This window comes from Prionailurus bengalensis, chromosome D1 (assembly GCF_016509475.1).
Source record: "Prionailurus bengalensis isolate Pbe53 chromosome D1, Fcat_Pben_1.1_paternal_pri, whole genome shotgun sequence".
In the NCBI taxonomy this organism is placed as follows: domain Eukaryota; kingdom Metazoa; phylum Chordata; class Mammalia; order Carnivora; family Felidae; genus Prionailurus; species Prionailurus bengalensis.
The window spans coordinates 75,789,030-75,816,369 of NC_057346.1; the positions used below are offsets into that span (position 1 = coordinate 75,789,030).

General features: G+C 48.3%; 1 protein-coding gene across 22 annotated transcripts in view; it reads left to right on the forward strand.

Moving 5' to 3' along the window:
- The window catches only part of NAV2 (neuron navigator 2), a 739,922-nt gene that overhangs the window by 322,549 nt on the left and 390,033 nt on the right, over window positions 1-27,340 (forward strand). For 10 of the 22 annotated variants that reach the window (XR_006297427.1, XM_043580789.1, XM_043580790.1 and 7 more), the window contains exon 1: window positions 20,490-21,605. The exons of 1 other annotated variant lie outside the window; for it this stretch is intronic. Coding sequence is in view for 20 of the 21 variants with exons in the window: in XM_043580789.1 (XP_043436724.1) it covers window positions 21,348-21,605 (258 nt within the window). In the remaining variant the exon portion in view is untranslated. Of the gene's footprint in view, window positions 1-20,403; window positions 21,606-27,340 lie in introns of those variants that run through there. 11 more of the 22 variants (XM_043580792.1, XM_043580797.1, XM_043580799.1 and 8 more) reach the window with 3 other exon arrangements.

Consider the following 27,340-nt stretch of genomic DNA (forward strand, 5'->3'; position numbering starts at 1 on the left):
CCCACCTTCCCTCCTTCATTTTTGGGTAACACTCAGTTTATCTGAGCCAAAAGGCCTCAGTCTGACTGGCTCTGTGATGTTGGAATATACCATTAAATGCTGGAAGGCCTGTGCACTCTGCTCTCAATTGAAAAGGGGGACTGAGAACACTTTCCACATGACTCAGCCCCTGCCACTGTCCGGCCTGGTAGTTTGAAGCGTTTTGCATGGGGCCAACCACGATGGTGAGAGACGTAGGCCGTGATTCCGTGGTGGAGCGCCAATGTGACATCCGCTGGCCCTCTGTGACTTCAGGTGAGCCTCTTCTCCTGCCGGAGAGGCATCAATGGGAACATCCCACAGCTCTAGCTGAGCTCGCAGACTCACTGGGAGAAATCCCCGCACCTGCTCAGGGCCTCACCCTGGGGGTCTGGGTCCTCTGAGCCAGAAGGAAAGCTACAGGATTTTCCCCAGTCTGTGACTTGCGGGTAACTCACCAGGCACTTCTGTTCTCTTGTACCCCTCGAAACCTATGTCTGAGAAGCTGGTCATTTGTCTCCTCAATCAAATGTTTGCTTTTGTCTAAGAAAACACGTAGCGTGGTGCTACCTGATGCTAAACATATGGATATCTGGAAACATCTAAATACGCTGCACGCTATAGACAAAACATCTACATAGCGGTGGTCTCATGAACGGCGTTTTCTGCTAAAGCAGAAACTGTTCCTCTTTCACTGGTTATTGTTGCAAATCCTTCTAAACTTGGATGGAGTCTTTCCTGCCTTAATAAGGAGAGTATAATGAGCAAAATCAAATGTTATCTAATGCTTCAGTATCATTAGTTGCCTCCGCTGGCATTTTTGTATATTGACCGTATAGGCAATTATAGTTCGTTCATTCAATCAACAGATATGTATTGAGTACCTGTCATGTACCAGGTGTAGTTCTAGGCTCTGGGGAATGCATCAGAAAACAACAACAACAACAACAAAAAAACCTGCTCCTGTGGAGCTTATATGCAAATGTGCTCATGTGTGTCGCTATGAGGGGGGGGGACAGGGATGGACAAGAAAACAAATGAGCAGCATACAGATTGTACCGGGGCAGGGGTGGGGGGAGTATTCTGTGCGCCGTGTGCACTTGATAGGCTCCAAACGGAGGTCACAGGGCAGACAAGGCTCCCAGACAGCAGGCAGCACCCCCTCCTGCCCCCACCAAACAGAACAGGTTTTGCTACCCTGCCAAGACCTTCTCTTCATGTTCAATAGCTCCCTGTTTATTAATGGCTGGGACGTGCCAATTAGGCAGGTCATTTGGTGCCCTCCTGCCCCCGTATTTTCAGATTCATGTTCTGTCTTTCACTTACGGGCCACCTGCCTGTCTCTGCCTGGCTCTCGGTTTCCTCTGTGTTTGAAGCCGTGACTGAACATGACTCTCGCCTCCACAGAGTCCTCTCCTGATGGGAAGGGAGGGGACGCTGTGTTTGGGGTGAGATAGCAGATGGGTTGTTTGTGTGCCGTAAACTTTCCCCAGCGTCATGAGGTTGGAGCAGTGATAGCGAGAGGAAATATAAACAACAATTTTCCGTGCACTTTTTACGTCTCTGTCACCAGGAGTGCCATGCCCACGTGAACACAGTCTTCATTTGTCCAGTGTTGGGAGCTAAAATGGGCCACAAATACAAATGGCCCTTCAAAGCGTTGGTCCACGATGTTGGCTTGCTTTAAGAAGCCACCAAAGTCATCTTCTCAAGGAGATTAAATAAAAATATACTTACAGAACACTGCCCTCGGGAGCAGTTGAAAACATTTTTCTTGTTTATGATCTGTTCTTTTCCACTTCACAAATATTGATCACTCTCCCCCACCCACACCCCTGCCCTTTCTCCTGTTTTGGCTGAATTGGGTGGGGCCCCAGTTCACATGGTCTCCTGATAAAATAACAAGTGCCTCTGTGCCCAGCCCCAGCCCAGTAAACCGGGGAGATAGTTGAGGCCAGCACCATTCTGGGAAGGATAGAACAGGTAGAAAAGGCACTGACTTGGGAACCCACCAGGGCAGGCTCTGATCCTCGTTAGAAAAATATTCTCAGTGTAGCTGGTGGGAGACTGGATCGTTAGGTTGATCCATATCGAATTACCATTTTTTAATTACAAATTGTCCTTATTGGCAACTTCATCTGGTCCCATCTAAAACTAAAGGGCAGTGACCATTTATTGATTACTGTCTGTGGACCAGGCACTGAGCTGAGCACTTTACGTGAATTATATCATTTAATGTTCACAATGACCCAGAGGAATGGCATCTTAGGTTGAGTGCCCCAGAAGTGGACTGTAAGATGAAGATCCGTGATTTGTCAAAGAAATGCTCGGGGACAGAAGCAGGACAGGGACATTTCAGGCATGGTCTCAGCCTCAGCCTGATCCTGCCGGGGGATCTGGAGCTTCAGTGACACCTCCGTGTTTGTCCCACCTCGAGACAAGCAAGCCGGGCTCTCGTGTGCCCGCAGTCCCTCACTGGCTGTGAGCTGCCCCCAGGGAGTAAACACTGAGATGTGTGCACTCTCTGTACGCGTGGGTGAAGCGCTCTCGTAGCCCAAAGACAGGCCTCTGAGCAACAGCACAGGCACTGGCCACGGGAGGCAAAGCACACAGCGGCTGTGGGAGGGAGGCCAGTGGCAATGCTAAGAGATGGCCATGGGCCTTGGCAGAGCATCTTTGGAGACCGCTGGAGACAGGTGTTCGTTTTATCACCGTTTTTGCAAAGGGAGCAACTGAGATTCAGAAGGGTCCAAGTAGCTCTGCTCTGATCACAAAGAGGGAGGGCCAGAACTAGCCACCGGCTTATACTCTCAATGTCACCTCCAGCGTCCTTGGTCACTGGGGTCCAGCTGGTGGTAGCTGGCTCCTCCCTCCCTTAGAATGAGATTTTAGAACCAAGTTGGCTCATGCAGATGGATTTGGAGGGGCCCAACGCAGCGGCCAGCAACCAGAGTTTGTCCGAGTCGATTTGACAACAAGCTCGTCACTAGCTCTCCCTCGTACCTCTGTAGGCTGGAAAGGGGATCTTCCCTGCTCCCCGCTCTGTGGGATCTGCTGTGTTCCTCTACTGTCCCTGGAGTCTGTCCTCCCACTCAAGGGTCCCCCTGCATAGGCAGCTGTGACCTACTGCTCTCCATGGCTGTGGCCAAAGAGCTATCCAATGCCGGTGCCTGAGAGGCCTCTTGCTTCTTGGGTGAGGAGCTCACTCCCGCCTGAACAAGACCAAGGGACACATGAATAGCAGAACACCTGGTGAGGGATCACCACCAACCGTGGCACTCCCCCGGCCAAGTGCCATCACTTGCCCTTATTTGGCAGAGAAGGTGGCCTTCCTGAGGGCGCTGAGTCAGAACTTTCTGGCTCAACACATACCGCAGTGGGAAGGATAGAGACTCCAGAGGCTGGGATCTAAGTTCACAGCCCAGTTCAGCCATGTACCAGCGGAGGCGGTGAATTTCTTTGTATCTCAACCTTGTTAGCTATGAACAGGAAATAACAATACCCTGCGAAGATTAAATGAGATGTTATCTGTAAGTGCCTACCACAGAGTGAGCATTAGAAATGTTTGGTCCCAGTCTTTTTTTTCTAGGCTTTGCTGGCATTGTTTTCTGTCACATTACCTGTCTTAACCTTGGGTCACTATGTGCGTTTAATACAGCCTCACTGCCCTGGTCTTGATTGGGTGCAGGGTGAAGGCTAGGGAAATGTGTCCTTTATTGTCATGTGTTTTAAAAGGTTTTGTCCCTTCTTGGTTACCATTCTGTCAAAGAACACTGGATGGCCTGCTTCCCTGCCCCCCCCCCCCCCCCATCGATCTTGACTAATGCAAAACTAGCACCTGGCCTTCTTCATTGAATTCCATTATACTCCGTATGCTAACAGCTCCTCACATGAGGCCCTCTTGGATGGCATACCACAAGAAAAGAAGCAAAATGGTACATGACACTGAGATGCTGGGTCATGCCCCACTCCACCCATATCCCCCATACATAGAAATGCTGTCCCAGTTTCCAGCAGCCTAATTGAACATCAGTCATATAAGAAAAGAACCTCGTTTGCCACCCACACCATTGTGCTAAGAATAACTTCTATCCCAGCAGCGGGGCTGGTCAGAACCACTTCCCCGTGTTTCCATCTGGAATCAGGTGTGAGGATTCAGAAAGCATATTTGTCCAGTTTCGAGTCAGAGGCTGACACGATCCCTAAAGCTTGGAAGCCTGTCACCAAAACAAGAAATATACACTAAATGTCCAAACGATGACTTACCTAGACTCTGTCTCATGTTGAAAGTCTTCTTTTTCTCTTTTGTGTGTTACGTGCATCTCATTTAGTCTGTTCTTCCTGATGTGTCCAGGACCCAGGTTTACATCTCTACTTTATTTACTCAGATGGGACCCAGTTCAGCTCAGCGTCTCATAGCAGAGCCCTCAACCAGAAGGACCTTTTCATGACCAGGATCATGGTCTGGTGGTTTCAGGCTGAAATTAGGTTTTGGTAGTGATTGGACGTCTGGCTTTGGGGCCAGGATCGTTTACCCTTTAATCTTCCAAATAAATAGAATCATCCATGCATTCAAAATTTATATCCAGAATGCCAGCCTTGTGCCAGGCACTGTGCGCCGAAGCATGTCGACCTTGAAGTACACACGGTAAGATGCCTTCTCCCCTCTCTTGGACGTTAGTCTGATACCAGAGGTTCCCTGACCCTCGCTACACATTGGAACCATCCTGGAGCTTTTTAAAAGTACTCTTTACATGTATTTTTGTTTTAGTCCTCGCAACAATCCGACAAAATAGATGCTGCCATTGTACTCCTTTTTTAGATGAGGAAACTGAGGCATGGGTTGGTAGAGCGGCTTGCTCAAGGTTATACAGCATCACAGAAGCAGAACAGAACCATGGGCCGTCTGCCTTCCGAGAGCTGCGCGTTCCTCTGAAACGTTCGGCCTCTTCATGTGTGGCAGCACAAGTGGGGCAGCGTGTCTGGAAACGGCTGAGCATGTGGCAAAAGAAAAACTAGGAGAAACAGATGGAGAAGTGGGCAAGAGCAGGGCAGGGAGGGCCGCAGAAACCCACCCTCGAAGGCTGGGTTCTATCCAGTAGACATCGGGATAGCTCTGACCTCTATCAACTAGGGTAAGAAGGCAGTAGCTGGGGGACTCGGGATACATGTCTACACAACAGAAAAGTAGGTCAGTGTCTTCGGAAGAGAGCTGTGAGGCGCAGGCTCTCTGTGATGGCAATTGGTTTTGACAGCGGCTTCGTGCTGAGGAGGGAAGGATACAAGAAAGGCCTCCCGCCCCTTGCCCCACTGAACTCTTGCTTCCACACATCCCCAGGACCTCTGGGGGCAGCTCCAGAGCAGCTGGCCCGTGCCTTCCTTCTGCACAAGCTGCACTGCCTACCCAGCATCTGGGCCCTCTCTGCTCATCAAGCCCACCAGAACCTTCCATGCCATTGTCCAGGACTGGCTCTTCACAGGGCACAGGCCTGAGTGCCGAGGGGGCAGCCGTGCCAAAGCCGGAAACCCACGTCCCTGCCCATGGTCTAAGCCAGGAGAGAGGCTACCCCCTTGGAAGCAGTAGGTGGTAATCATTGCACAAGTGAGCCGGGGTTCAAATTCCACTCTACCGCTCACGATGCAATTTTGCGCAAATCACTGACCTCTAGGAAGATCAGTTTTTTCGCGTGTAAAATGGGGTGGCCATGCCTACCTTACAGGTTTGTTTTAAGAATTGGGGGTATTCATAAAATATCTAATAAATGTCTCTGAGGCCCTCAACAAAGGCAGCTATTATTATGCCTGGTTAATTGCCATTGCCATATTCGAAGACCCTGCAGGTCCGAAGAGCCCAGATGGACCCCTTATTTGCAGCTGAGACAACTGAGGCCTGAAAGGGAGCAGTGGCTTTTCCAAAATCACCTGGAATTTGAACAGCAGAACCAGGGGCAAGAAGTACCTGTGAGAGGCCTCACTGAGCAGGGGTGAGAAGTTCAATTCCAGCTTGGCCGCAGCCACTGACAGCCTTTGCTCTGATTTCCTCCCTCCATGATGGCACAGATACAACCTTTCTGGAAGGGTTGTGTGGACGAATAAGCTGTCATTCCAGGGTGCTGAAAAGTACTCCGCAGGTGCCAAATCATGACTCTCTGTGGATTTCAACACCTCGGCTGGCATGCCTTCCTGTCAGATGCAACTGCCTAAGGACAGCATGCACGTGCATGTGTGCGTGTGCATGTGTGTGCAAGAAGTAAGGAAAGGGAGTAGGGAGAGGAGCACATAGAAGCCTCAGATTTTCCAGAGACTATTTCTGTACCTGAACTCGCCCCATGGCTTAGTCCCCTGCCCTATGATGCTTCTCGGGTCCTCTGCATCCCTATTCACCCCATGGTGAATCGGGGTCACATTGCTGAGGGGCAGTGATTTGCCTCAACTTGAGCAAACAAGGAACAGAGTCGGGGACTCAGGGCAGGTTGCAAGTGTCAAACTGGGTGTCATGGAGAGAGCGTGGATTTGGAATTAGTTCAGGATTTGAATCCCAGTTCTACCGCTCCCTAGCTGTGTGATCATAGGAGAAGAACTCCTTTACCTGTCTGCACCTCTGTTCCTTCATCTGTAAAAGGAAGATCTATTACTTGCTTCCAAGCACCATTTAGAGACAGAGATGGAGACTCGGACACGTAACAGTTCCATTCCCGCTCCAAGCCCCGTCACCATCCCAGTGGCTTTCTGCATCGGGTTATCACAGTGCCCGGGCCATGATGTGTTGATATTGATGGTGGATTTGGACAAGTCCAAGAGAACACCAGGATGATGAGGCGGTTGTTGAAAACAAAGCCTGTCTCCCCAGGCATCTCCCCTGGAGATGATGGCCTCAGGCCGTTGCTGGTGATGGGGAGACGCCTGCATTTGGTACCCCCTGGCAGAAGAATGGCACAGTGCCCTGAAGAAATGTCTTAGAGGAAACAGACGTGCTCTTGGCCTGACCTTGTACCCCTTCACTGGGTCTGGTGGGAGGCCAGGTGAGGAGTGGGCAGGTGTGAGCTCAGACTGCAAGGAGAGAGGCTGGGCCTTGCTGTGCGTCTCGCGGCCTGTAGAGCTGCAAGGAGACTGTTTACGGAGAGGTTCCAGCCCCTTCTCTCTAGCTTCTCGTTCCTGCCTGGCCCATTCTGGATGCTCAGGTCTGGGGATACAGATCCCTCTCCCAGAGCGCTGGGTGGTGCCTTAGCTCCTATCAGAGAGGCACTGCTCCCCATCGGGCTCATAGCCTCAGGTTCTGGGTCTTCACTTGACATCTTAGCAACAGAAATTTCCACACACAGCTACACCCACCACAAGGGGTCATGTGGTGACTCCAGGGTGGGTGGGAAAGGAATTATGGCTTGAGCACTTACTGTATGCCAGGAAAAATGATAATCATAGTGGCGGTACCAGTGACCATGTATCAAGCACTGATTTAGTGCTTGGTACATATTAATTCATTTAATCCCTCCTTCAACCCTGTGAGGGAGGGACTGTTATTAACCCCATTTTACAGATGAGAAACCTGAAGCACCGAGAGGTTGAGTAATGTGTCCAAGGTCACACTGCTAGTAAGTGGCAGAGCTCAAGCCCATGTGGTCACATTCATGCAAACTCCAAAGTCACCATCCTTTTAACCGCTCTGTCCTACGTAACTGCCTCTCGTTTAATTTTCCCCGAAAGTCCCAGGAGGCAGGTCTTATTAATGACATAGGTGGGGAAACTGAGGCTCAGAGAGTTTAAATGACTCAGCCAAGACCACGCAACCAGTTAAGTGGCTGTGGACATGTGTCAGACTCTTCCCACTGCACTAAGGGACTTCCAAAGGAGCGAGGGAAACCTTGACATTGTCTCTTACGAGGGTATGCCAAGGGTAAAAGGGAGGAGATTGTGGGGGGGACCCAGCCCAAACCTCTACCCCAAGCACACTGGTGTAACCAAACTAATGTGAATTTGCTCCTTGGGGAGTTACAGATAGGAATGCCACCAGGTGAGCTGTAGCACAAAGGAAACTATTTGCAGCAAATAAGGAGATCCCAGGGGATAATTTGCAAACTTGTGACTCCCTGAACAAGGGTGAAAGGGTGTCTTTTACTTAGGGTTAGGATGAATATTTAGATGGGGAGCCATGTCACCTGTATGTAGAGGCAAGTATAAGGTCACACACGCTCCTTAAGGAAACATGCCTATACGTACCTTGTATGTTATGTCGAGGAGGTCTGTGCTCCTTTGTGGGTGGAGATTTTAGTATTCTAATGAGGTAAAGGTAACTGTCCTAATCCCCTTCGTCACTCACTCCTCGGTCCATCTGCCTAGGCATGAGTCAGGGGTTAAGCTCAAACTGGTCTGGGCCACCTGGGCCAATAGAGCTCTTGTCCAGGCCATTGTTACTGCTTGAGGGGTAGTTTCGGTTTCCATCACGAGATGTTATGGCCCTCAGGTCTTTTGCCTGAGTTAAGAAATAAACCGGAAAGAAGAGTTTGAGGAAAACTGTGGGACAAAATTTCGGTGGGTACGAGCAGGTGAGGAGTAAAGGTCAGCTCTTGGGGTCTAGCTGATGACACTGGCAGGTGGGCATGAAAACCCCATTGCCTGGCTGCCCTCTTTACCTTTCAGACCTCACCCCAACATCACCCCAAACATCACTTCTCCAGAGAAGCCTTGAAGCTTTGACAGTCTAAAGGGGTCTAAGTTCTTTACCTGAGAACGTAGCACTTGGCTCACTTAGTAATTACACATTCACTGATGTGAGTACGTAATTATTATCAATTTCCCTGATTACATTATAAGCTCCATGAGAAATGAACCTTGGTTCTTACTAATATCACCGGTGATTAGCATGTTGTCTGGCCTTCAGTAGCATTAAAATACTATTTAAATCAATGAATGAGTGTAACACCTGTCAGGTTCTAGACTCACACCAGGCCCTCTGCCTCCATTATCTCAAATCCTCCCAACAATCCTGTGAAATAGTTATGATCATGCTCATTTTACTGCTGAACAAACTGAGAGTCAGAGAAGCAAAGTGATCCTGGCTCAGTCAATCTCAGGTGAAGTCAGGATTCACACTCAGGTCCGCCTGACTGCACCCCCACTGTTTTCTTGCCTTTGCTCCACTCTGTCAAAAAGGAACCTGGAAACAAGGGGTATTGATTTGAACCTGGAAACAAGGGGCTCTGCTCAAGTTCCTCCACTGGGGAGAACAGAAGAAAAGGGGTTGTGGAGGCCAGCCAGGATTGAAAGTCAAGAATAAAGGATCAAAGGCAAGGAAAGAGCTAAAATGGTCACGGGAGGGGATTCTAGAAACCTGTCTTTGATAACTCAGCAGGAAGTCAGCTTTGCAGGCCAGATGCCTTTGAACACTGGATTCTCCATCTTCAGCCCCAACCCCATCATGGTCCCCTCCCCCCACCCCCACAACGGGAAGGATAAAACCCTAACAAGCAAATGATTCTGAACTCGAGTTCATTCAACATCCCGAAGTTTGAAAAGATGGTTTTTGTGGAAACAAGGAAGCCAGGATGACAATTCTTGACAATCTCAGATGCAGTCTTTAGAGAGACTGACTTTGTCAGATTCACATTTGAAGCATGTCCAGACTGCCTCGAGGAGAACATTCTGATATATTTATCAGTGAATGTCTAAAATTCTTGCATAACGTGGAGTTTCAAGAAAGTTGTCAAGCCAAAACAAAAAAAAAATGTTTTTAAGATTTAATGGTGTCTTGCCCCACTGTTTGTAAAACAACATCTTCCTAAGCCAGAAAATAAAAGAAAATCCCTGTATATTTTTCTGTTTTCCACCCATTTCGCTTTGAGGTTTTATTTGCCTCGGGTTTGGAGAGTGAGCGGAAATCAACACAGCTGTTTATGTTTAGTGGCTTCGAATGATCTCAGGGCGCAAAAGATCCTCATGGGTGTCTCTGCTTTGTTGACGGTTTTTAGACCAGCTTTAAGCTCAGCCAAGGGTAGCGTGAACTAGATTCCCTTTTACAAGTGCCCGGCAGAGTTCATTTCAGCCATACGGGGGCCCATTTGCTTCCTCTCTCTTTCTGCAGAAAGGTTGTCTGCAGCATTGTTGGTTATAGAAACAGCATGGTAGATCAGTCAAAAAAGAATTGATTTCCTAGCCCCTCTGCACAGGGGTGGTCTTGGCAGTTCTGTAGAGAATGATTCCGCTAGGAGCTGCTTCCTTGGAAGGAAGGGAAACTAGGCAGGTTCTCCGGAGTAACAGGTCCTGATTGTCTTAGAAGGAGAGAACCCTATGTTCAGTGACTTTGTTACATATACATAGATAGCTTTTTCATTAAGACTGGATCTTTAATCTTTGATAGCTAACAAAGTGTTTGTTTCCTGTTTGTTTGGGAGAAGGCTCATCTCTCCTGCCTGCAAAGACAGAGGGCAGAGTTGGAGATATGCTAGCTAACTTCCATATCATGGACATTTGGCACGGTTCTTGGTTCACCATAAGGCTCACTAAATGCTTCCTGAGTGGATAGAAGATTAAAACAAGTTCAGACATTTATTTGAAATATACAGAAAATGCCATGGAAAAGTAAGCTAAAATCACTCATAATTCCAACCCTTTAAAACAATGATATAAAATAAGAAGAAATTATCAGTCTCCTAACTTACCCCTCAGAAATAACTGCTGTTGGGGTGCCTGGGAGGCTTAGTTGGTTGAGCGTCCGACTTTGGCTCAGGTCATGATCTCACGGTTCGTGAGTTTGAGCCCCGCATCGGGCTCTGTGCTGATGGCTCGGAGACTGGAGCCTGCTTCAGATTCTATGTCTCCCCCTCTCTCTGCCCCTCCACCGCTCACACTCTGACTCTCTCTCTCAAAAATAAATAAACGTTAAAAGAAATTTAAGAAATAACTGCTGTTGACATATGTTTCATATGATTCCTTCCTTCCTTTTCCTTCTTGGTAAACGTACTTATTTATACATATGTAAACACACAAATATATGAGTAAATTTTAATAGTAATGAAACATACATGTAAATAAGATAAATACCCCCCGCTAAGAATACATTTAAATAAAGCAAAAAGAATCACAAAATGGATACCGAAGCCCTAAGTGATTTATTTTTTAAGTTATCCACTGCCAGGATTTTTCACGCCGGCGCATTCTTTTATGAGCACACGGACCTCCAAGAGTTAACTGTGCTCCAAGCTCTCCTTTGACAGCCCTGAACCCTGGGCACCACACGCCTTCCCTGTGGGTCAGACATTGGCCAGGAGCGCCTCTCCTAGCCTCTCCCAGTGGATGCTCACCAGGCTCTGTGCCTGGGGCAGAGTCAGAGGGTAGGCATGAAGGCTCCCAGGATGATCACAGTAACCAAAAGAGGAAATGCGGCCGAGGGAGCAGCGGGGAAGCATCGCCGCTCCTTCCCTGGAGGCCCACACCCAGCAACTGTCAGGCTGCTTGATGTCATCCGCAGAACGGACTGGAGGCAGCGTTTGGGCACTTACCCAGCTGTGTTCAGGCTACAGGGACAGCTGAGCTGGCTGAGTGTGTCTCTCAAAGAGAAAATCCTGCTCAGAAAGTAGTAGAAGGCCTGAGTTTTTCCAGATTGGCCGTTATTGATTGGAACTATCCAGGTTATTGCCATAATAATCCTCCCCTCTAAAGCGTTGATTTGTAGCGTTTCTCAAAGCCCATGCTTTTCCACTTGCCTACACTCGGAGAGCTTTACTACCATGCAAGTGTCTGGGCCCCATTTCCAGAGAGTCTGCTTTAGCTGGTCCAGGGTTGGGCCTGGGCAGCCTTAGTTTATTAATTCCCCAGGTGACTGTCACGGACAGCCAAGGCTGCAAAGCAAAGAGTGAGGACTAGCTGATTCAGACTCCCCCTTTAAGATGCAGATTCACAGATTCAGCATTCTAGGGTGTTTTTGGAGGAAGAGGGTGCTTAGGGATCTGTTTCTTTAACCGGCACCCTTGGTGATGCTTAGGTTTCTTATCTAAGGCCACTGGTCCAGGCGTCTTTGCCTCCCGGTGGTCACCAGCAGGCAGCTCTGTCTCAGAACCTGAGCATCACCCAAAAAGACTCTCCATAACCTGTGTGGTGCTCATCCTTTGCCTCGCTATTAACACCACTATCATTCACAGCCTGGGCCGTTACCAAACCTTTTGCCTGTTTCTGCAACTGCAAAATGCAGTAATTGTGCCTCCCTACAGGGACGCTCTACTGTTATTGTTATGAAGACTAGTCTGTAGCTAGGAGTATTCAGAGTCCAGGCTCTTGAGTCTGAGTGCCTGGGTTCGAATCCAACTTTTCTGCTTAATTAGCTGTAGGGACTTAGGTAAAATACTGAGCCCTGTCTGGACCTCAGTTTTCTTTTCTGTGTAATGGAAATGACCATTAATGATCCACCTCGTGGGATTGTTGTGAGAATGCTTACCACAGACCCTGGCACATATTAAGAATAACTTCATGCGGTGCCTAAGTGGCTCATTGGGTTAAGCGTCTGACTTCGGCTCAGGTTATGATCTCACAGTTCGTGGGTTCAAGCCCCACGTCAGGCTCTGTGCTGACAGCTCAGAGCTGGAGACTGCTTCAGATTCTGTGTCTCCCCCGCTCTCTGCCCCTCCCCCACTCATGCTATCTCTCTCTCTCTCAACAATAAATAAACATTAAAAGAAAGATTTAAAAGGAATAACTTCAAAGTTATAATTCTTTCAGCAGCATCATTATTGTTGGGTCAACTCTGGTTGTCTGGTCTAATCTGTGGAAAGAAGAATGGATAATACAAAACAAGGAATATAATTTTTAAAAGGTCAGTTTGAAACTCAATGAACTGGATCTCTCAATTAATATATATTTTTTAATCTGTGATAGTGAAAAAGTAGGTATACAGTTAAAAATAACAAGCAAACGGGTGCCTGGGTGGCTCAGTCGGTTAAGCATCTGACTTCGGCTCAGGTCGTGAGCCGTTTTGTGAGTTCGAGCCCCACATTGGTCTCCAAGCTGACAGCTTGGAGCCTGAAGCCTGCTTCAGATTCTGTGTCTCCCTCTCTCTCTGCCCCTCCCCCCCCATAAATAAACATTAAAAGCATTTTTTAATTAAAAAAAATAGCAAGCAAACACAAGAGCTTGAAGGTAGGATCCAGCTATAATCTGGACATATTCAGCTCAGCCCCCTTCACCCTTACTACCTGCAGGTATAGTCCTAGGTCGTGCTCACTCTACAACATAGGAAGGTTTGAACGAAGCCACTCGTGCTGACTAGGTGATAGCCAAAGGCATGGACTAGAGAGTCCAGACATTCTATTTTCCTCTTCCCCTGCTTCCCCTTTTTGCCTACACCTATAATCTCAATATTCATGTTTTATTTACATTTTCCCTGGTACTGTCTATTGGTTGGGAGACGTTCTTATTTAGATTTGCTTGACAATCTCCTCCGCCCCAAGTGTTCTGCAAATCACTGAGTGGGGTAAGGATGTGAGGCAGCGAGGCAGTTTCCATTCACTTGGCATTCCTGACTCTGAATTTCTGCTTCAATTAAACTCAGAATCTCACTGTTCTCTTTCTTCTGCTTTGAAAGGAACCCAGATTCAAAACTCAGCTCTTTTTAAAAATAATTCTCTCCCATCAAAAGAAAAATCTTGGCACTCAAGCGTTGCGTAGCACAGTGGGCTTTACTGCTATTTTGGGGAAAGGAAAGGGTTCTCCTATGCCACTATGCTCTGCTTTTTCGGTTCCTGTCATGGGTCTCTTTACAGTGCTCTGGCCACTCTGTTTTAGGGGGCCCTTTACATGAAACCTTCCCCAGGAAACTGAATCTCTCTTATTTGTCATAGACAACCATATAGCTTGACTCCTGAGCTCTGGGCTGGCCTTCAGAGATCTCAGTGATCACCAATGTTATCTCTAAGACCACATACTCAGAGGCTGTTTCTTCAGTAGCCCTGCACTGGCTGATTTGGGATTCTAGACTTGTCTATTTAATACATTGTCTGAAGAGGGTGCCTGGATGGCTCAGTCAGTTGAGCGGCTGACTTCAGCTCAGATCATGATCTCACGGTTTGCGAGTTCAAGCCCGCATCAACCTGGCTGCTGTCAGCATGGAGCCCCCTCTGGATCCTCTGTCCCCCCTCTCTCCCTGCTCTCCCCGACTGGCACTCTCTCTCTCTCTCAAAACCAAATAAACATTTAAAATATATATTATATTATATATATATAATAAAAATATATATAATGTATATAGATAAATAGATAGATAGATAGTCTGAATATGGAAGGGATGTATGATTTGTATTCCCACTGCTATGGCTTATTTACACATCCTACCCCACCTTCAGAAGGCAAAAGTAATCACAGTCTACGTTTTAAATAAGAATGTTTCCTCTACCACATTTATCCTTTATTTTTTTAGTTGAAAAAAATTGTATTCTTTTTCGAGAGAGAGAGAGACCATGAATTGTAGAGAGGGGAGAGAGAAGAGATAGAGAGATAGAGAGATAGAGAGAGAATCTTAAGCATGCTCAGGGCAGATCCCAATGTGGGGCTCCATCCCATGACCCTGGGATCGTGACCTGAGCTGAAATCAAGAGTTGGATGCTCAACTGACTGAGCCACCCAGGCGCCCATGTTGCATTTATTGCTACTAATATTTAGACGTTATTTTATTGAATATGGGCTTTTCTCAAATCCTTTGTGGAATGAGGGAAGATGTCAACAGAAGAATATTTACTAGGGGCGCCTGGGTGGCTCAGTCGGTTAAGCGTCCGACTTCGGCTCAGGTCATGATCTTGCGGTTCATGAGTTCGGGCCCCGCATCGGGCTCTGTGCTGACAGCTCAGACCCTGGAGCCTGTTTCAGATTCTGTGTCTCCCTCTCTCTGACCCTCCCCCGTTCATGCTCTGTCTCTCTCTGTCTCAAAAATAAATAAACGTTAAAAAAAAATTTTTTTTAAGAATATTTACTAGACTTAACTTACAAAGATGGGAGAGTGGATCATTGTCACTTAGAGTTTCGACACTAATGGTGGAGAAAGGAGATTTCTCTCCATTACCCTTCAGTGTTTTGTTGGTCAGAAAGTTGCTTTACAGCTACAGGAAAAAAAAAAAAAACAACCCAATTCCATTATTAGCAGATCAATGTTCTTTTATTTTTTTTATTTTTATTTTTTAATGTTTGTTTATTTTTGAGAGAAACAGAGACAGAATGAGAGTGGGTTAGGGGCAGAGAGAGAGGGAGACACAGAAGCAGAAGCAGGCTCCAGGCTTTGAGCTGTCCGCACAGAGCCCGACGTGGGGCTCGAACTTACAAGCTGTGAGATCATGACCTGAGCTGAAGTCAGACGCTCAACCGACTGAGCCACCCAGGCGCCCCTCAATGTTCTTTTGATGTGAGAGTTTTCTGAAATTCTTCAGGGTAGATCAATATCTGTTTATTATTTTTTAACAGAAATTCATTTTTAAGTATAAGGGGTCATAACAATTGTGAGGAATTGGCTGTGTATATATATATTTTTTTAATTTTTTTTTCAACGTTTATTTATTTTTGGGACAGAGAGAGACAGAGCATGAACGGGCGAGGGGCAGAGAGAGAGGGAGACACAGAATCGGAAACAGGCTCCAGGCTCTGAGCCATCAGCCCAGAACCCGACGCGGGGCTTGAACTCACGGACCGCGAGATAGTGACCTGGCTGAAGTCGGACGCTTAACCGACTGCGCCACCCAGGCGCCCCTATTTTGTTTTCTCAACATTTTCCCACAAGCTTTAATAATAATGAATGGAATTCATTGGAAAAAAAAGAAAGTTTCATTAATCAAAGTAGCTGCTAACCTCACAGAGAGTGGATTCTCCTTTGTGCCTCATTTATCGCAGTATATTTTGCACTACTCTAAAACTATTAGCGTATTAGTTTTGCTATTTGTCATTTATTTCCCGGTTTGCTCCTCTTCCTAAATTGGGTAAACTAAGAGCCATCCTCACGTCAGGATGCTCCAACTGCATTGCTCTCTGATCGTCAGTATCAGCCACTGGTGATTAGGTGGGTGTGAATTAGGCTTCAGAGCTGACCTGCATCGCTTTCAGATTTCCATTTTTTAATTGCGTAAAAGGGCAATCCTCTGAACAGCAGGTGCATCATTCTTTGGACCTTGAAAGCAGGGAACAAGACTTTACTCTTGCTTACTCTCTATCATAATGCCCAAAGCCTGGCACACAAATGACCCTCAACAATTTATTCATTGAATTAATGATTGAGACCCTCCCTATTTGAGTGAACGCAAGCATACACGCATGCGCACGTGCACACACACAAACACACTCCCCACAATCCAACCTCTACAGGTAGGCAAACCCACAGTCTCCCAGAGGTCACCATTATGCATATTGCTCTGCACACAGAGCCATCTGGAAGAAGGTAGGTTAGAAGTGAGCGAGGAGCAGGGTGAGTGGGCTTTCTAAAGAGCTGGGCTAAGATTCTTAGCCTGGCTTCTCTGCAGTCTGAGATAGGTACGCTCTCGATTTGGGCCCTACCAAAATGTGGGTATTTGTACCACCTCTGAGATATGTGTCATAAGTTGCCAACCCATGCCCATAGAAAATTAAGGAAAAGTGTGTTTTCAAAAATAAGCTAGTGTGACTTTTTTTTTTACTCCCGTATAAACTCATGAATGCTTTTTATATTATTCCAGAGACTTGCAACCTTTCCCTTCGTCATTTATAGTCAAGGGTTTCCAAGAGACTGCTGACTTTTTCTCAAGACCCTTCCATTTTTCTGTGATAGGCTGGGGTTTAGATGTCTCAGGTTCTTCGCAGGACTGTCTTCTTGGGAGGTCAAGCACAGCGAGGGGTCTTTCACTCAGATGAAGGATGGGTTGATGGGGCTGGTCAACTGCAGGTCAGCTCTGAAGCCTAATTCACACCCACCTAATCACCAGTGGCTGATATTGAGGATCAGAAAGCAATGCAGTTGGAACATCCGGATGTGAGGATGGCTCTTAGAACCTGGGAACTGTCGGAGCTCTTAGGATGATTCAGTGATCCTGAGAGCTTTGGTGGTAAGTTTCAAATTAGACACGTGGGTGAGTTGGAAAGTTCAGAGTGAGAGAAAAGGAGAGTTGTCAAAGTTGAGATTTAAAATGGTGCGCTATCCATAGTGAAAACAATTAAAAATATTTTGGGGGGGGCACCTGGGTGGCTCATTCACTTAGGCGTCCAACTTCAGCTCAGGTCATGGTCTTGCAGTTTGTGAGTTTGAGCCCCATGTGGGGCTCTGTGTCGACAGCTCAGAGCCTGGAGCCTGCTTCAGATTCTGTGTCTCCCTCTCTCTCTGCCCCTCCCCCACTCACACTCTGTCTCTCCCTCAAAAATAAATAAATATTAAAAGAATTAAAAAAAAAAATATATATATATATATATATATATATATATATATATATATATCTGGATAGTTTGTTCTTTCCAAAGCAGTTTGCTCTTCTCTGAACCAGTACCTTCTTTAGCTGCCAATGCCAAACATATTGATTTAAAATGACTTCTTACATGTTAACATAGCATACATATGAAAGGAGTAACTTTATAGGGCATTTTTATAATTCGCAATGATCTTATTTAAGGAGGAACCTTGTAACTACCTTTTTTGCCTCAGGGGAAAAGTAGATTTACTCTCACTTTGTCTGGTTATGATGATAAATTATTTTGCTTTAAATAAGGAAAATGAAGGTTAATAGGAAAGATATAAAGGGAAATGAAAAATGTTCCGGGAAAGAGCAAATAACATTATTAAAGGATGAAGAGGTGGGCAAAGAAATTGGAAATAGACTAAAAGATTCACTCAGCTTCCATCAAGAAAGATGAGAAATTAGCAGTCTTTAGTTATAAACTCACAAAGGGTTAAGGTGCATGCTCAATGTTTACCAAATTCTAGAGGATTAGGAAGAAGTCCAAAAAGAATGTACTGTTTTTCATATTAGCACATAGTTGAGGGTCTAAGAACCCAAAAAATGACCTTGGCAGCAAATATGATTTAAACAGGAGATCAAAGATGGCAAATACTTAGCACGTCTGTCACCATTTCTATTTCTGCATCCATGACAGACATTATTAATTGATTAGGCTGCTGTTTCCAACTAAACTAGGTAGATGCACCCTCAATTCTTTTCAGCACAGTGTGACAGAAAGTCACTTAAGTACAGATGGTCCTTGAGATGAAACCCTTTTGTTACCTACCGTTTAGCCTTACTACTACTCAAAGTGTGATCTCCAAGCCACCAGCAGGGGCATCGCATGGGAGCATATTCTGAAAGCAGAACCTCAGCCCTATTCCAGAACTTCTGAATCAGAATCTGTATTTTAGCAAGATCTCCAGTATTTCCTATGTACATTAAGGTTTAGGCAGCCCTGGAAGAGCACTGAGTGCCTGGTATATTCATTAGGGTGTAAGCTGTCAAACTTTAATATGCATCAGAATCACTGACTTAAGCACTTGTTGAACCTAGATTGCTAGGCCCCACCTCCAGATCTTTTGGTTGAGTTGCTCAGGAGTGGGGTTTTCAAACAAGTTTTCAGGTGCTGCTGCTGCAGCTGGTCTGGTAACCATACTTTGAGAAGCACTGCCATGGAATTACTTTGGAATATCTCTGTGAACTTTATCGAAGACTGCAATATCTTCCCATGACTCTTCGTATATCTGTATGAACCAGAATTATGGGGAGAGAGTCCTAAGGTTTAATATAGTATAACGTGTCTTATGACATTATATACCTAAATCTAAAAGGCTCCCTTCCTGGAGAATTGCTGCTATCATCCCTTACTCATTTATTCGATAACACTCTGGGTAGCTGTTGGGTCCACCGCATACTTGATGCCGAGAGACTCTAATGAAAGTTCAAAACACAGTTCCTGACTTCATGAGGCTTACTCTCAAAGAAAATAAAAATGAAATGATAAATAATGGTGGCATCAGATGGCGAAGGGCTGAGCGTTAAGTAAGTGGCACAGACCATGTATGATTTAATTTCAGAGAGAGGGGGAATACCTGAAATTATATACAAGACTATGTACTTCAGCCTAGCTAGAGTAGAAAGTCGCCGTATAGAATTTGTGGAAGATAAGGTTGGGGAGGGAGCAGGCCAGGGTAAGAAAGCACCTTCTCATTCTTAATGCCTTTTCAAGAGGTTGTTTTAAAACTTTGAGGTTTCCTCTGGTCTGGATAATGATAAATCAATGCTATCAGCATTGTAAATCATGCTACAGGGTGGACATACTGGGAAAACCTGTATCTTAGAGACAGAGAGAAAAGACAAACAACTTATAAGCAGAGATGACTGGGGTGGGGGTGGGGGTGGCGGGAAGTAGCAGTAGTAATTTAATAACAGGGATAATAATGCCCAACTTCTACTGACCCCTTTACACTGCCAGGTACTTGTGCTTAACAACTGTCATGCACTATTCATTTAATCCAAACAACAGCGCATGATATAAATGTACTCAAACCTCCTTGCTCCAAGTGAAAACCGAAGCTTTTTAAGGATGCATTACGATTTAAGGTCTCGCCCAGTTTAAATCCAGGCAGTTCTCCAGGGTGGGGGGTCCCAATCCATGAATCGAGAGGGCTTGGGCCTGTCTGGATCATACGTTCCAGTTCTCATAAACTCTGCGGCAGCGAGGAACCCAAAGAGCAATTGAGAGGAGAGAAATCCTCGGACGCATTAAAGTCGAGGAACCTGTGGGGCCAGTGCATCCAAGGCGCGGACAGGGAGGGGCTGCTACATGAAATGCAACAAGGGTTAGCCTGAGCCAGCCGGGGTCATGGAACCTCTTCTGGCTTCCTCCGGCCACTCTGATGACAGAATCTGTAGTAGGTTGCACGGGGGAGCTGACTCGGGGCGGGAGGCTTCCTTGGGTAGTGTATTTGCCTATAAATACTTCAAATAGTTAAGTGAAAACTGAAGGCTTTGAAAGCGGGAGAGGAAGCTCTTGGGAGGGCCCCCGGCCCGCCTGGAAGTGAGGCAGAAAAGAGGAGAAATGGCTGGCGAGTCCTTAACGCCGGAGACGAGGAACAGCCCTGCCCAGTCCAGATGGGGGGCCGCAGGGCGGTGGGCGCGATTCCGGAAGATTCAAACCGTTAAGGTGACCAGAACAATTTAAAAAAGGAAACAAACTTCCCCCCCGAGCCTCGCCCGCGGGGCCCCGAGGCGGGTCTTTGCATTCGAAAGGGCATTTTTCAAAAGAGGGTTTCAGGGACGCGGGAGTGTCGGCCCGCTGGGAAGCGCGCAGCAGGAGCAGTGCCGCAGAGCGGCCACCAGCCGGCTTTGTACTTGGCGGCCAAGCGCGGCCCCGGAGTTTCGGCCACGGCCCGGGAGTTGAGGCCACGCCCCCTTTGCAGAGCGAGCTGCAGTCGCTGATTGGCGCACCACGGACCAATGGGCGCGCCGGGGCGGCCCGGGCTGTCAGCGCGCGCCGCAGCAGTGCCGGCCGCAGCCTGTCCTCCCCTGCTCGGAGCCCCGCAGTCAGCGCAGCCTTCCCGGGAAGCGGGGCCGCCGCTCGCGAGCGCAGCCCTGCCCAGCCCGCCCGCCGCGCGTCCGGGTGCCCGCGCCCCACGGCCACAGCCTAGCTGCGCTATAGCTCACGGAGCATGTGCAGACCTACAGGCGCCAAGGTGCTATCTGTCCGGGGGACTTATGAGCAGTCGTGACTGTCACGCCTAGAGAGACCTTTCGGGGGCTGTCGCCGCGCCTCTGCGTCGCGGGTGACACTGCGGTGCTCGCGGTTAGGGCAGCAGCTGCCTCTTGGTGGAGGCGTCTTGGGCTCCGTGCGTCCTCCTCCTTCCTCCTCTGCTCGCGCCTTCCTCCCCCCGCTGCTCGCTGCTTCCCTCACCCTCACACCCGCAGCCTCCCGGAGCGGGAAGCCGCGCGGCCCCGCCGTTCCTCTCCCAAAGGGGCCTCCTCACTTCGGAGATGCAGTGACAAGTTAATATGGGCGTCCAAGCCTCGGTTTCCCAGGAGGAGAATCGAAAGAGGGAACAGCCCCTGAGCGCCCAGATCCCTTGAACAGGCCGCCTAGGACGCGCGAGAAACCCGCCTTCAGCATCCGTCCAGGTGGAGCCAGCTGAGCGCAGCGACCAGTCCTCTGCCCCATCCTACAACCCGAAGGCGCGCTCGCCGGTTTGCTCTGACTCCCAGACCCGGGGCTTTCTTTCTTTCTTTTTTTTTTTTTTTTCCTCCGCTGGTGGTGGGCGCCTCGCGGGCCGAGGCCCGGCGCCTGCTCTGCTGCCCGCGCTGCCTTTAGCGGTCGCCTCCGCCGCCGCTGCCAGGGACGTGCTGGGAAAGCCGAAGCCCCGGGAGAAGATGCCGGCCATCCTGGTCGCCTCCAAAATGAAGTCGGGACTGCCCAAACCCGTGCACAGCGCCGCGCCCATCCTGCACGTGCCCCCAGCTCGGGCCGGCCCCCAGCCCTGCTACCTCAAGCTGGGAAGCAAGGTGGAGGTGAGCAAGACTACCTACCCTAGCCAGATCCCCCTGAAATCCCAGGGGCTGCAGGAGCCGGCGGGGGAGGGGCTCCCGCTGCGGAAGAGCGGCTCGGTGGAAAACGGGTTCGATACCCAGGTGAGAGGCGATGTGTGCCGGGGCACTGTTCTGGGAGGGTGGGCGGGCGAATACTTCTTGGGGGGAAGGTGGCACGGCTGGAGGAGTGAAAGGACTACCCGGTGGGCGGAGAAGGGAGCCGTTCTACTTAGGCTGGCAGATCTGGGGATGCGCTAGGACAGTGGGCTGGCCGGTGGGTGTGGCCCGGGTGCCAGAGGTTTGCCTTCAGGAGCTTTGAGAGACCGGGGTGGGGGTATGCCAGCAGCTTCCTTCTGGGGGGTACGGGTGGCGTGTCCATACACACACACACGCACGCACACACACAACCGTGCGGCTCTGGAAATGTCAGTTCCTGCATGTTGAGAGCTTGGCCTCAAGAAGGCAGTGTCTTCTGCAGCGGCTGGTTGGCTGTCGGTTCTGCAGAGATTCTGTGTCTGCCAAGGAATGGTCTGAAGTCTCTTGGGCTCGATGCCCCCTGGTCTGGCTGCAAGATCCAGGAAAAGGTGTCTGGGGGGTACAGTCAACCTGTTCCCCTCGGTTTGAAGATGACCTGCCCCTGCCCGTCCCTTGGGCCGACAGGATTCCAGGCACTGTGCTGGGACTGCCCTAGGAGTGCCCGCTGCACCAGCGGAAGCAGGCAGCTGGAGACTCCTGGCGTCTTGGCTGGCTGTTGGGTGGGGGGTGAGGATGGCGGTGGGGGTGGGGGTGGCTGTTTCCAAATGGCTGCCTGAAGTTAAGCTCCTCCTTCCTGGGTAGTAAATCCTGGCGCTGGTAGCCTGGGTGACTGGGTGTGGGGATGGCTGATGGCTTGGGCTTGAAGAGAATTGGTGACTTCTACCTTTCCAGACAGAGCCTGCATCACCCAGTCCGGCTGGGTGACAGGCCTTGGCCATGCAATCTCTTTTAAGGAAATCAGCAAGGGCCAATCAGTTTCTCTTGGCCTTCTGCCCTCCCTGCTCCCTTTTTTTTTTTTTTTTTTTTCCTCATCTGGTAGGAGGGAGCAGGGGCATGCTGTATTTTCTTGGCAGTCATTCAGCAGGGACTTTTGGGGACAGGCTGACCTGACGGATGTGACTGTCCCAGTCAGGAGAGGCAGGAAGCCAGAGGGGGAGGTGGTTTGGGGCTGGTGTCAGGGAAGTGGCAACAGACCAGCTGACCTTTTTGGCACTTTCTTTTCTGCTGACACTGTCTCCACCTTCTCCTGGAGCTTTCTCTGATCAGAGGCTAGAACTCAACACATTGCTAACCTTTCCGATGGAGGAACTGGAGCTGGGAGCTAATTGTAAGCAGACTTTTGGAACTCTGGGCTGGAGAAGGCTCTCGAAGCAGATTAAGCTCCCAGGCCAGGCTGATAAGCATGCCCCTTGCTGCTGCACTTGCTAAACATTTTTGGAAGCTGACAGGTTTGAGTGATGGCGTGTGGGAGGAAAGCAAGATTTCACCCTGTGCTCCAGAGGGCCTGTCTCTGCTAGGAGTTTGTGCTGTGTTCTCTTTTTCTGCTGTTAGCCACAGGATTTGTCCAGTGGCTCCGAAATGGGAATGAGTTCAGGGATTCACTCTTGGGAGGTTTTCCTATCCATCCTTGGAGACGGGGTTTATGAGGTATGGTGGGTGGTATGTGGGAGGCCAGAACAGTGACTCTGGGATGTGACACACACCCTCCAGCCTGATGAGAAGGAACTGAGGAATGAGAGGGAAAGTAGACACAGGGATTGTTTCCACCCAGGCAGCTGTTCTGCCTTTGCCCATTTGACCCTATATTTAACAAACATGGTTGGAGGACTTGCAGGGGGCAGGTTCTGGAAAGGTGATTCATCACCTTCTTTCCTGAAAAAATATTCTCCAGCTGTTCATGGAGGGGCTGGCAGGGGCCTGGTCCCTCGGCTTTGCTCTCTTCCCTCACTCTTGGCCCACCATACCCAAATGCCCCCATTGCACCTGTCTTGCCCTCAGGGGAGGAGGCCAATCCTTCTGATCACGAGGATGGTTTGGATGGACAATTTCCTTGGCAGGAAATTGACTCCTTCCTGGTGGGCTATCCTATTTCTTACCAGCCTGCTTTCCTTATCCATGTTTGGGCTTCCTGAGGGCTCTTCCCTGCGGCAAGCAGCAGTTCCTTGTCCTTACTTACTGCCCCACACTGGCATCAAAGTGACTTTGGCAAAGGCAGTTTTGCCTTCTTTGGACAGGGCCTTCTTTCACTCTACCTAACATAGTAGCCCATTCGCCATCCAGGAAAGCCTCTCTATTATAGCTTAAGGACTGTGTCTGGCTGGACTTCTGTGGTCTCTAATACAAAACCTGGTATTTGTCACTAGAAGATACTCAGGAAATGTTGAGTTATAGGGCAGATGATATCTTGGGGCCTCTGACTCTCCCTTTTATTCGGGGAGTTTCTCTCAGGAGGATGAGTTGTGCAGGGGTCAGTACACAGATTTTAAAGTCAGGTGGATATCCGTGGTGTCCTGTTTCTGCTGTGCACCTGCTGAGTGACCTGGTCAGTTAACCTCTCTGGGCCTCAGTGTTCCCCTCTGTACAAATGGGCAGAAACAACCACACAAATTGTAAGGACTGAGAAAAAAAACCTATGAAGTATTTAGCCCAGTGTCTGGCAAGTAAGCAACACTTAATATAATTAGCTATTTATATTGCCAAACCAAGAGATAAGGCTATTAGAACCTAGATCTAATAGCCTCTAAGTGAGAAAAGGCATAGCTTATCTCTCTAGCCCTTGAAAAGGTATTCATCAGTTCACAAGAATTTATAGAGCATCTCTCAGTACTGGGCACGGTGGGAAGATGAGGGAAGGGCATGACTACTTGTTTAGTGCTCACGGTGCCCGGCTTTTTATATATGATATCATTTCACCCATAGTAACATTTAAAGCAGATGGGACCTTTTGTATAACAATAATGTTCTATAACAATAATGATACAATAATGGCAATCCAATAATATAATAATGGCAAGTCCAATGATATAATAATGACAAATCAAACAATACAATTACTTCCTACATGCCAGGAATTATTCTAAAGACTAGTACGTAAAAGACCTCATTTGATTCTTATGACAATGCAATGACATAAATGTTAGTATTCTCATTTTACACACAAGGAAACTGAGGCAAAGACTGGGTTAGTAACCTGGGGAGTAGCAGAAGTAGAATTAAAACTTGGACGGTCTGGCTCTGGAGTCCATGCCCTTAACCACTACACACGGGTAAGCACAGAGACTTTCGGCTTACTGGCAGGCCCTAGTGAGACCACTGCTCTAACCCTTGAGCTAGAAGAGCGAGTGAGACTCTGAAAGTCTGGGGGAGCTTGCTCCCAAGTCATCGTGCTCCAGTGTGATGGAACAGAGAGTCCGACTCAGGTTGGTGTAGCTTCAACACTGGTGGTCCCGCACCCTTCATAGCTGCCTACCTCCATCATTTACCCTGGCGGGTGGATGGGGTACATAGACATGGCCTGGGCCTTGGGGATTTCCTAGTCTAGTTGGGAGATGTAACCAATGTGCCTCGTAACAGGACACAACACAGAGAGGGCTGGAAGGGATGCTTGGGGCTCAAAGGAAGGGAAGGGCCACGATGGCTGGAGAAATCCAGAGGGCCTCCTGGAGGAGACTGGGCTTCAGAGATGGGCAGCCCTGGTTGGGTGGGGAGAAGAGGAAGTGACACGCTCATGAGAGGGAAGGATGAGGAGCACAGCCATGTGTTGGTGCAGAGCAGAAGATGATGTCACTGCAGAGAAGCTGCACTTTCATACAACAGGTAATTGTTCTGTATCTAGTATCTTCCTTTAAAAAAATTTTTTTTTTAACGTTTATTTATTTTTGAGACAGAGAGAGACAGAGCATGAATGGGGGAGGGGCAGAGAGAGAGGGAGACACAGAATCGGAAGCAGGCTCCAGGCTCTGAGCCATCAGCCCACAGCCCGACGCGGGGCTCGAACTCACGGACCACGAGATCGTGACCTGAGCTGAAGTCGGACGCTTAACCCACTGAGCCACCCAGGCGCCCCTAGTATCTTCCTTTTAAAACAGGGATGAGGGAACAACAAAAGCATCTCGCAGTTGAAGGACTGGCTCTTTCTAAAGTTTGTTTGTTTTGAGAAGGAGAGCACGCATGTGCACGAGCAGGGGAGGCACAGAGAAAGAGAATCCCAAGCAGGCTCCGCACTATCAGTGCAGAGGCAGAGCCCGCCGTGGGGCTCGAACTCACGAACCGTGACATCATGACCTGAGTCGGACACTTAAGCAGACACTTAACCGACTGAGCCACCCAGGTGCCCCTGAAGGATGGGCTTTGCATGCTGGCTGGTGAATGAGAATTCTGCGCATCCAGGCTCTTTAGGAGAAGGTGGGAGGTGGTGTCCATAAAGACCTGGTTCATAATAGACCTTTGGGAAATGACAGTGATTATCGTTATTAGCTTGGGGTTCGGAATATTCAACATGGTAGTTACAGGGGAAGAGAGGCAGTTCTCATGGCTCCTTTTATTATGCAGCAACTCTCTTCGGCCAGTGACAGCCCTCTCCTCCCAAGCTGGCTCTCCATGTCCAATAAGTGTGAGAAGACCTAAGGTACCAGCAGATAGCCTTAGGTGCGGCCCCTCTGTCAACTGCCCAGGCCCCTCACCTTGAACCTCTCCCACAAACCTACAGCTCGGCTCCACCCCCACTGGGGGGAGGGGACTGCTGTGGAGCAGCACATCCCTCCCGAATTCTCCTCCTGGTGCTGGGATACCTGGGCCTTCCCCCAAGAGTGAACATTTATAGCATCTGCTCTGTTAACATGGTGTATAAATTATGACCATATGCAAAGAATTGTTTTAGAGGCATGCTCTACGTTAGTTCAGAAACCCTGGCCGGCCGACCTTCAGATAAGGAATGCGCATGAGCTATTTGAGGAGAGGTTAGCTTATTTTTAAGAAGCAGCTGCAGGGAAAAAATTATATATATAATACTTTGATATTTCCTGTTTTTAGGAGCCTGGTGTTCAACTTGCAACTCATTTCTTTAAAAAAGTAATTAGAAGTGATTGAAATCCTCTGTGGGTGTTTTAGATGTTTAAAAAGAAAGAGCAGGCGAGGCCCCTGGGAGGAGAGCACAGCTCCAAGCTTACAACCTGTTGCAACTTTGTCCCATTGTGTTTTGATTAGACTCCTTACTCCATCATCAAAGTTGATTATGGATTTGATTAGTGCATTTTTCTGCCATTGTGTTATTCCCTTTCTTCTCCTTCTCAGTTCTTCGAGGGGAATGTATAGCATGGTTATCTGCCAACATGCAAGAATGTTTATATTTCACATATTATTGCTTATTCCGTGGGTTAATTTTCTGAAGACACTTTAAAGGTGGGACTGGTGGCTTATTTAGGATATCGTTATGTGTGTGTCTATATGTATGTAAATACATCTACTTCTGGCTATGCGTAATACACATGTATACACACACATATACAAACATATACACATGGAACAGCTTAAAGTAATGAGCACATGGAAGCAGGCACACACACATCAAAGGCCCGGCTGGAGGAGTTGCAGCCCGATTTCCAGCTTTCAGGATAGCTGGATTGGCCTCCCCCCTCCTCACACCGTCTTCCTCTGTGACCGAGGCTGAAGCAACCAAATCTTGGTGTCCTGTGTTATTGACTTATACGGCAAGAGATGGGGCCGTGAGAGAGGTGTTTTAATTAAGCCTTTGTGAGGTTCCCGAGGCTCGTCTGAAAAAGACAAACTGCCCAGTGAGATTT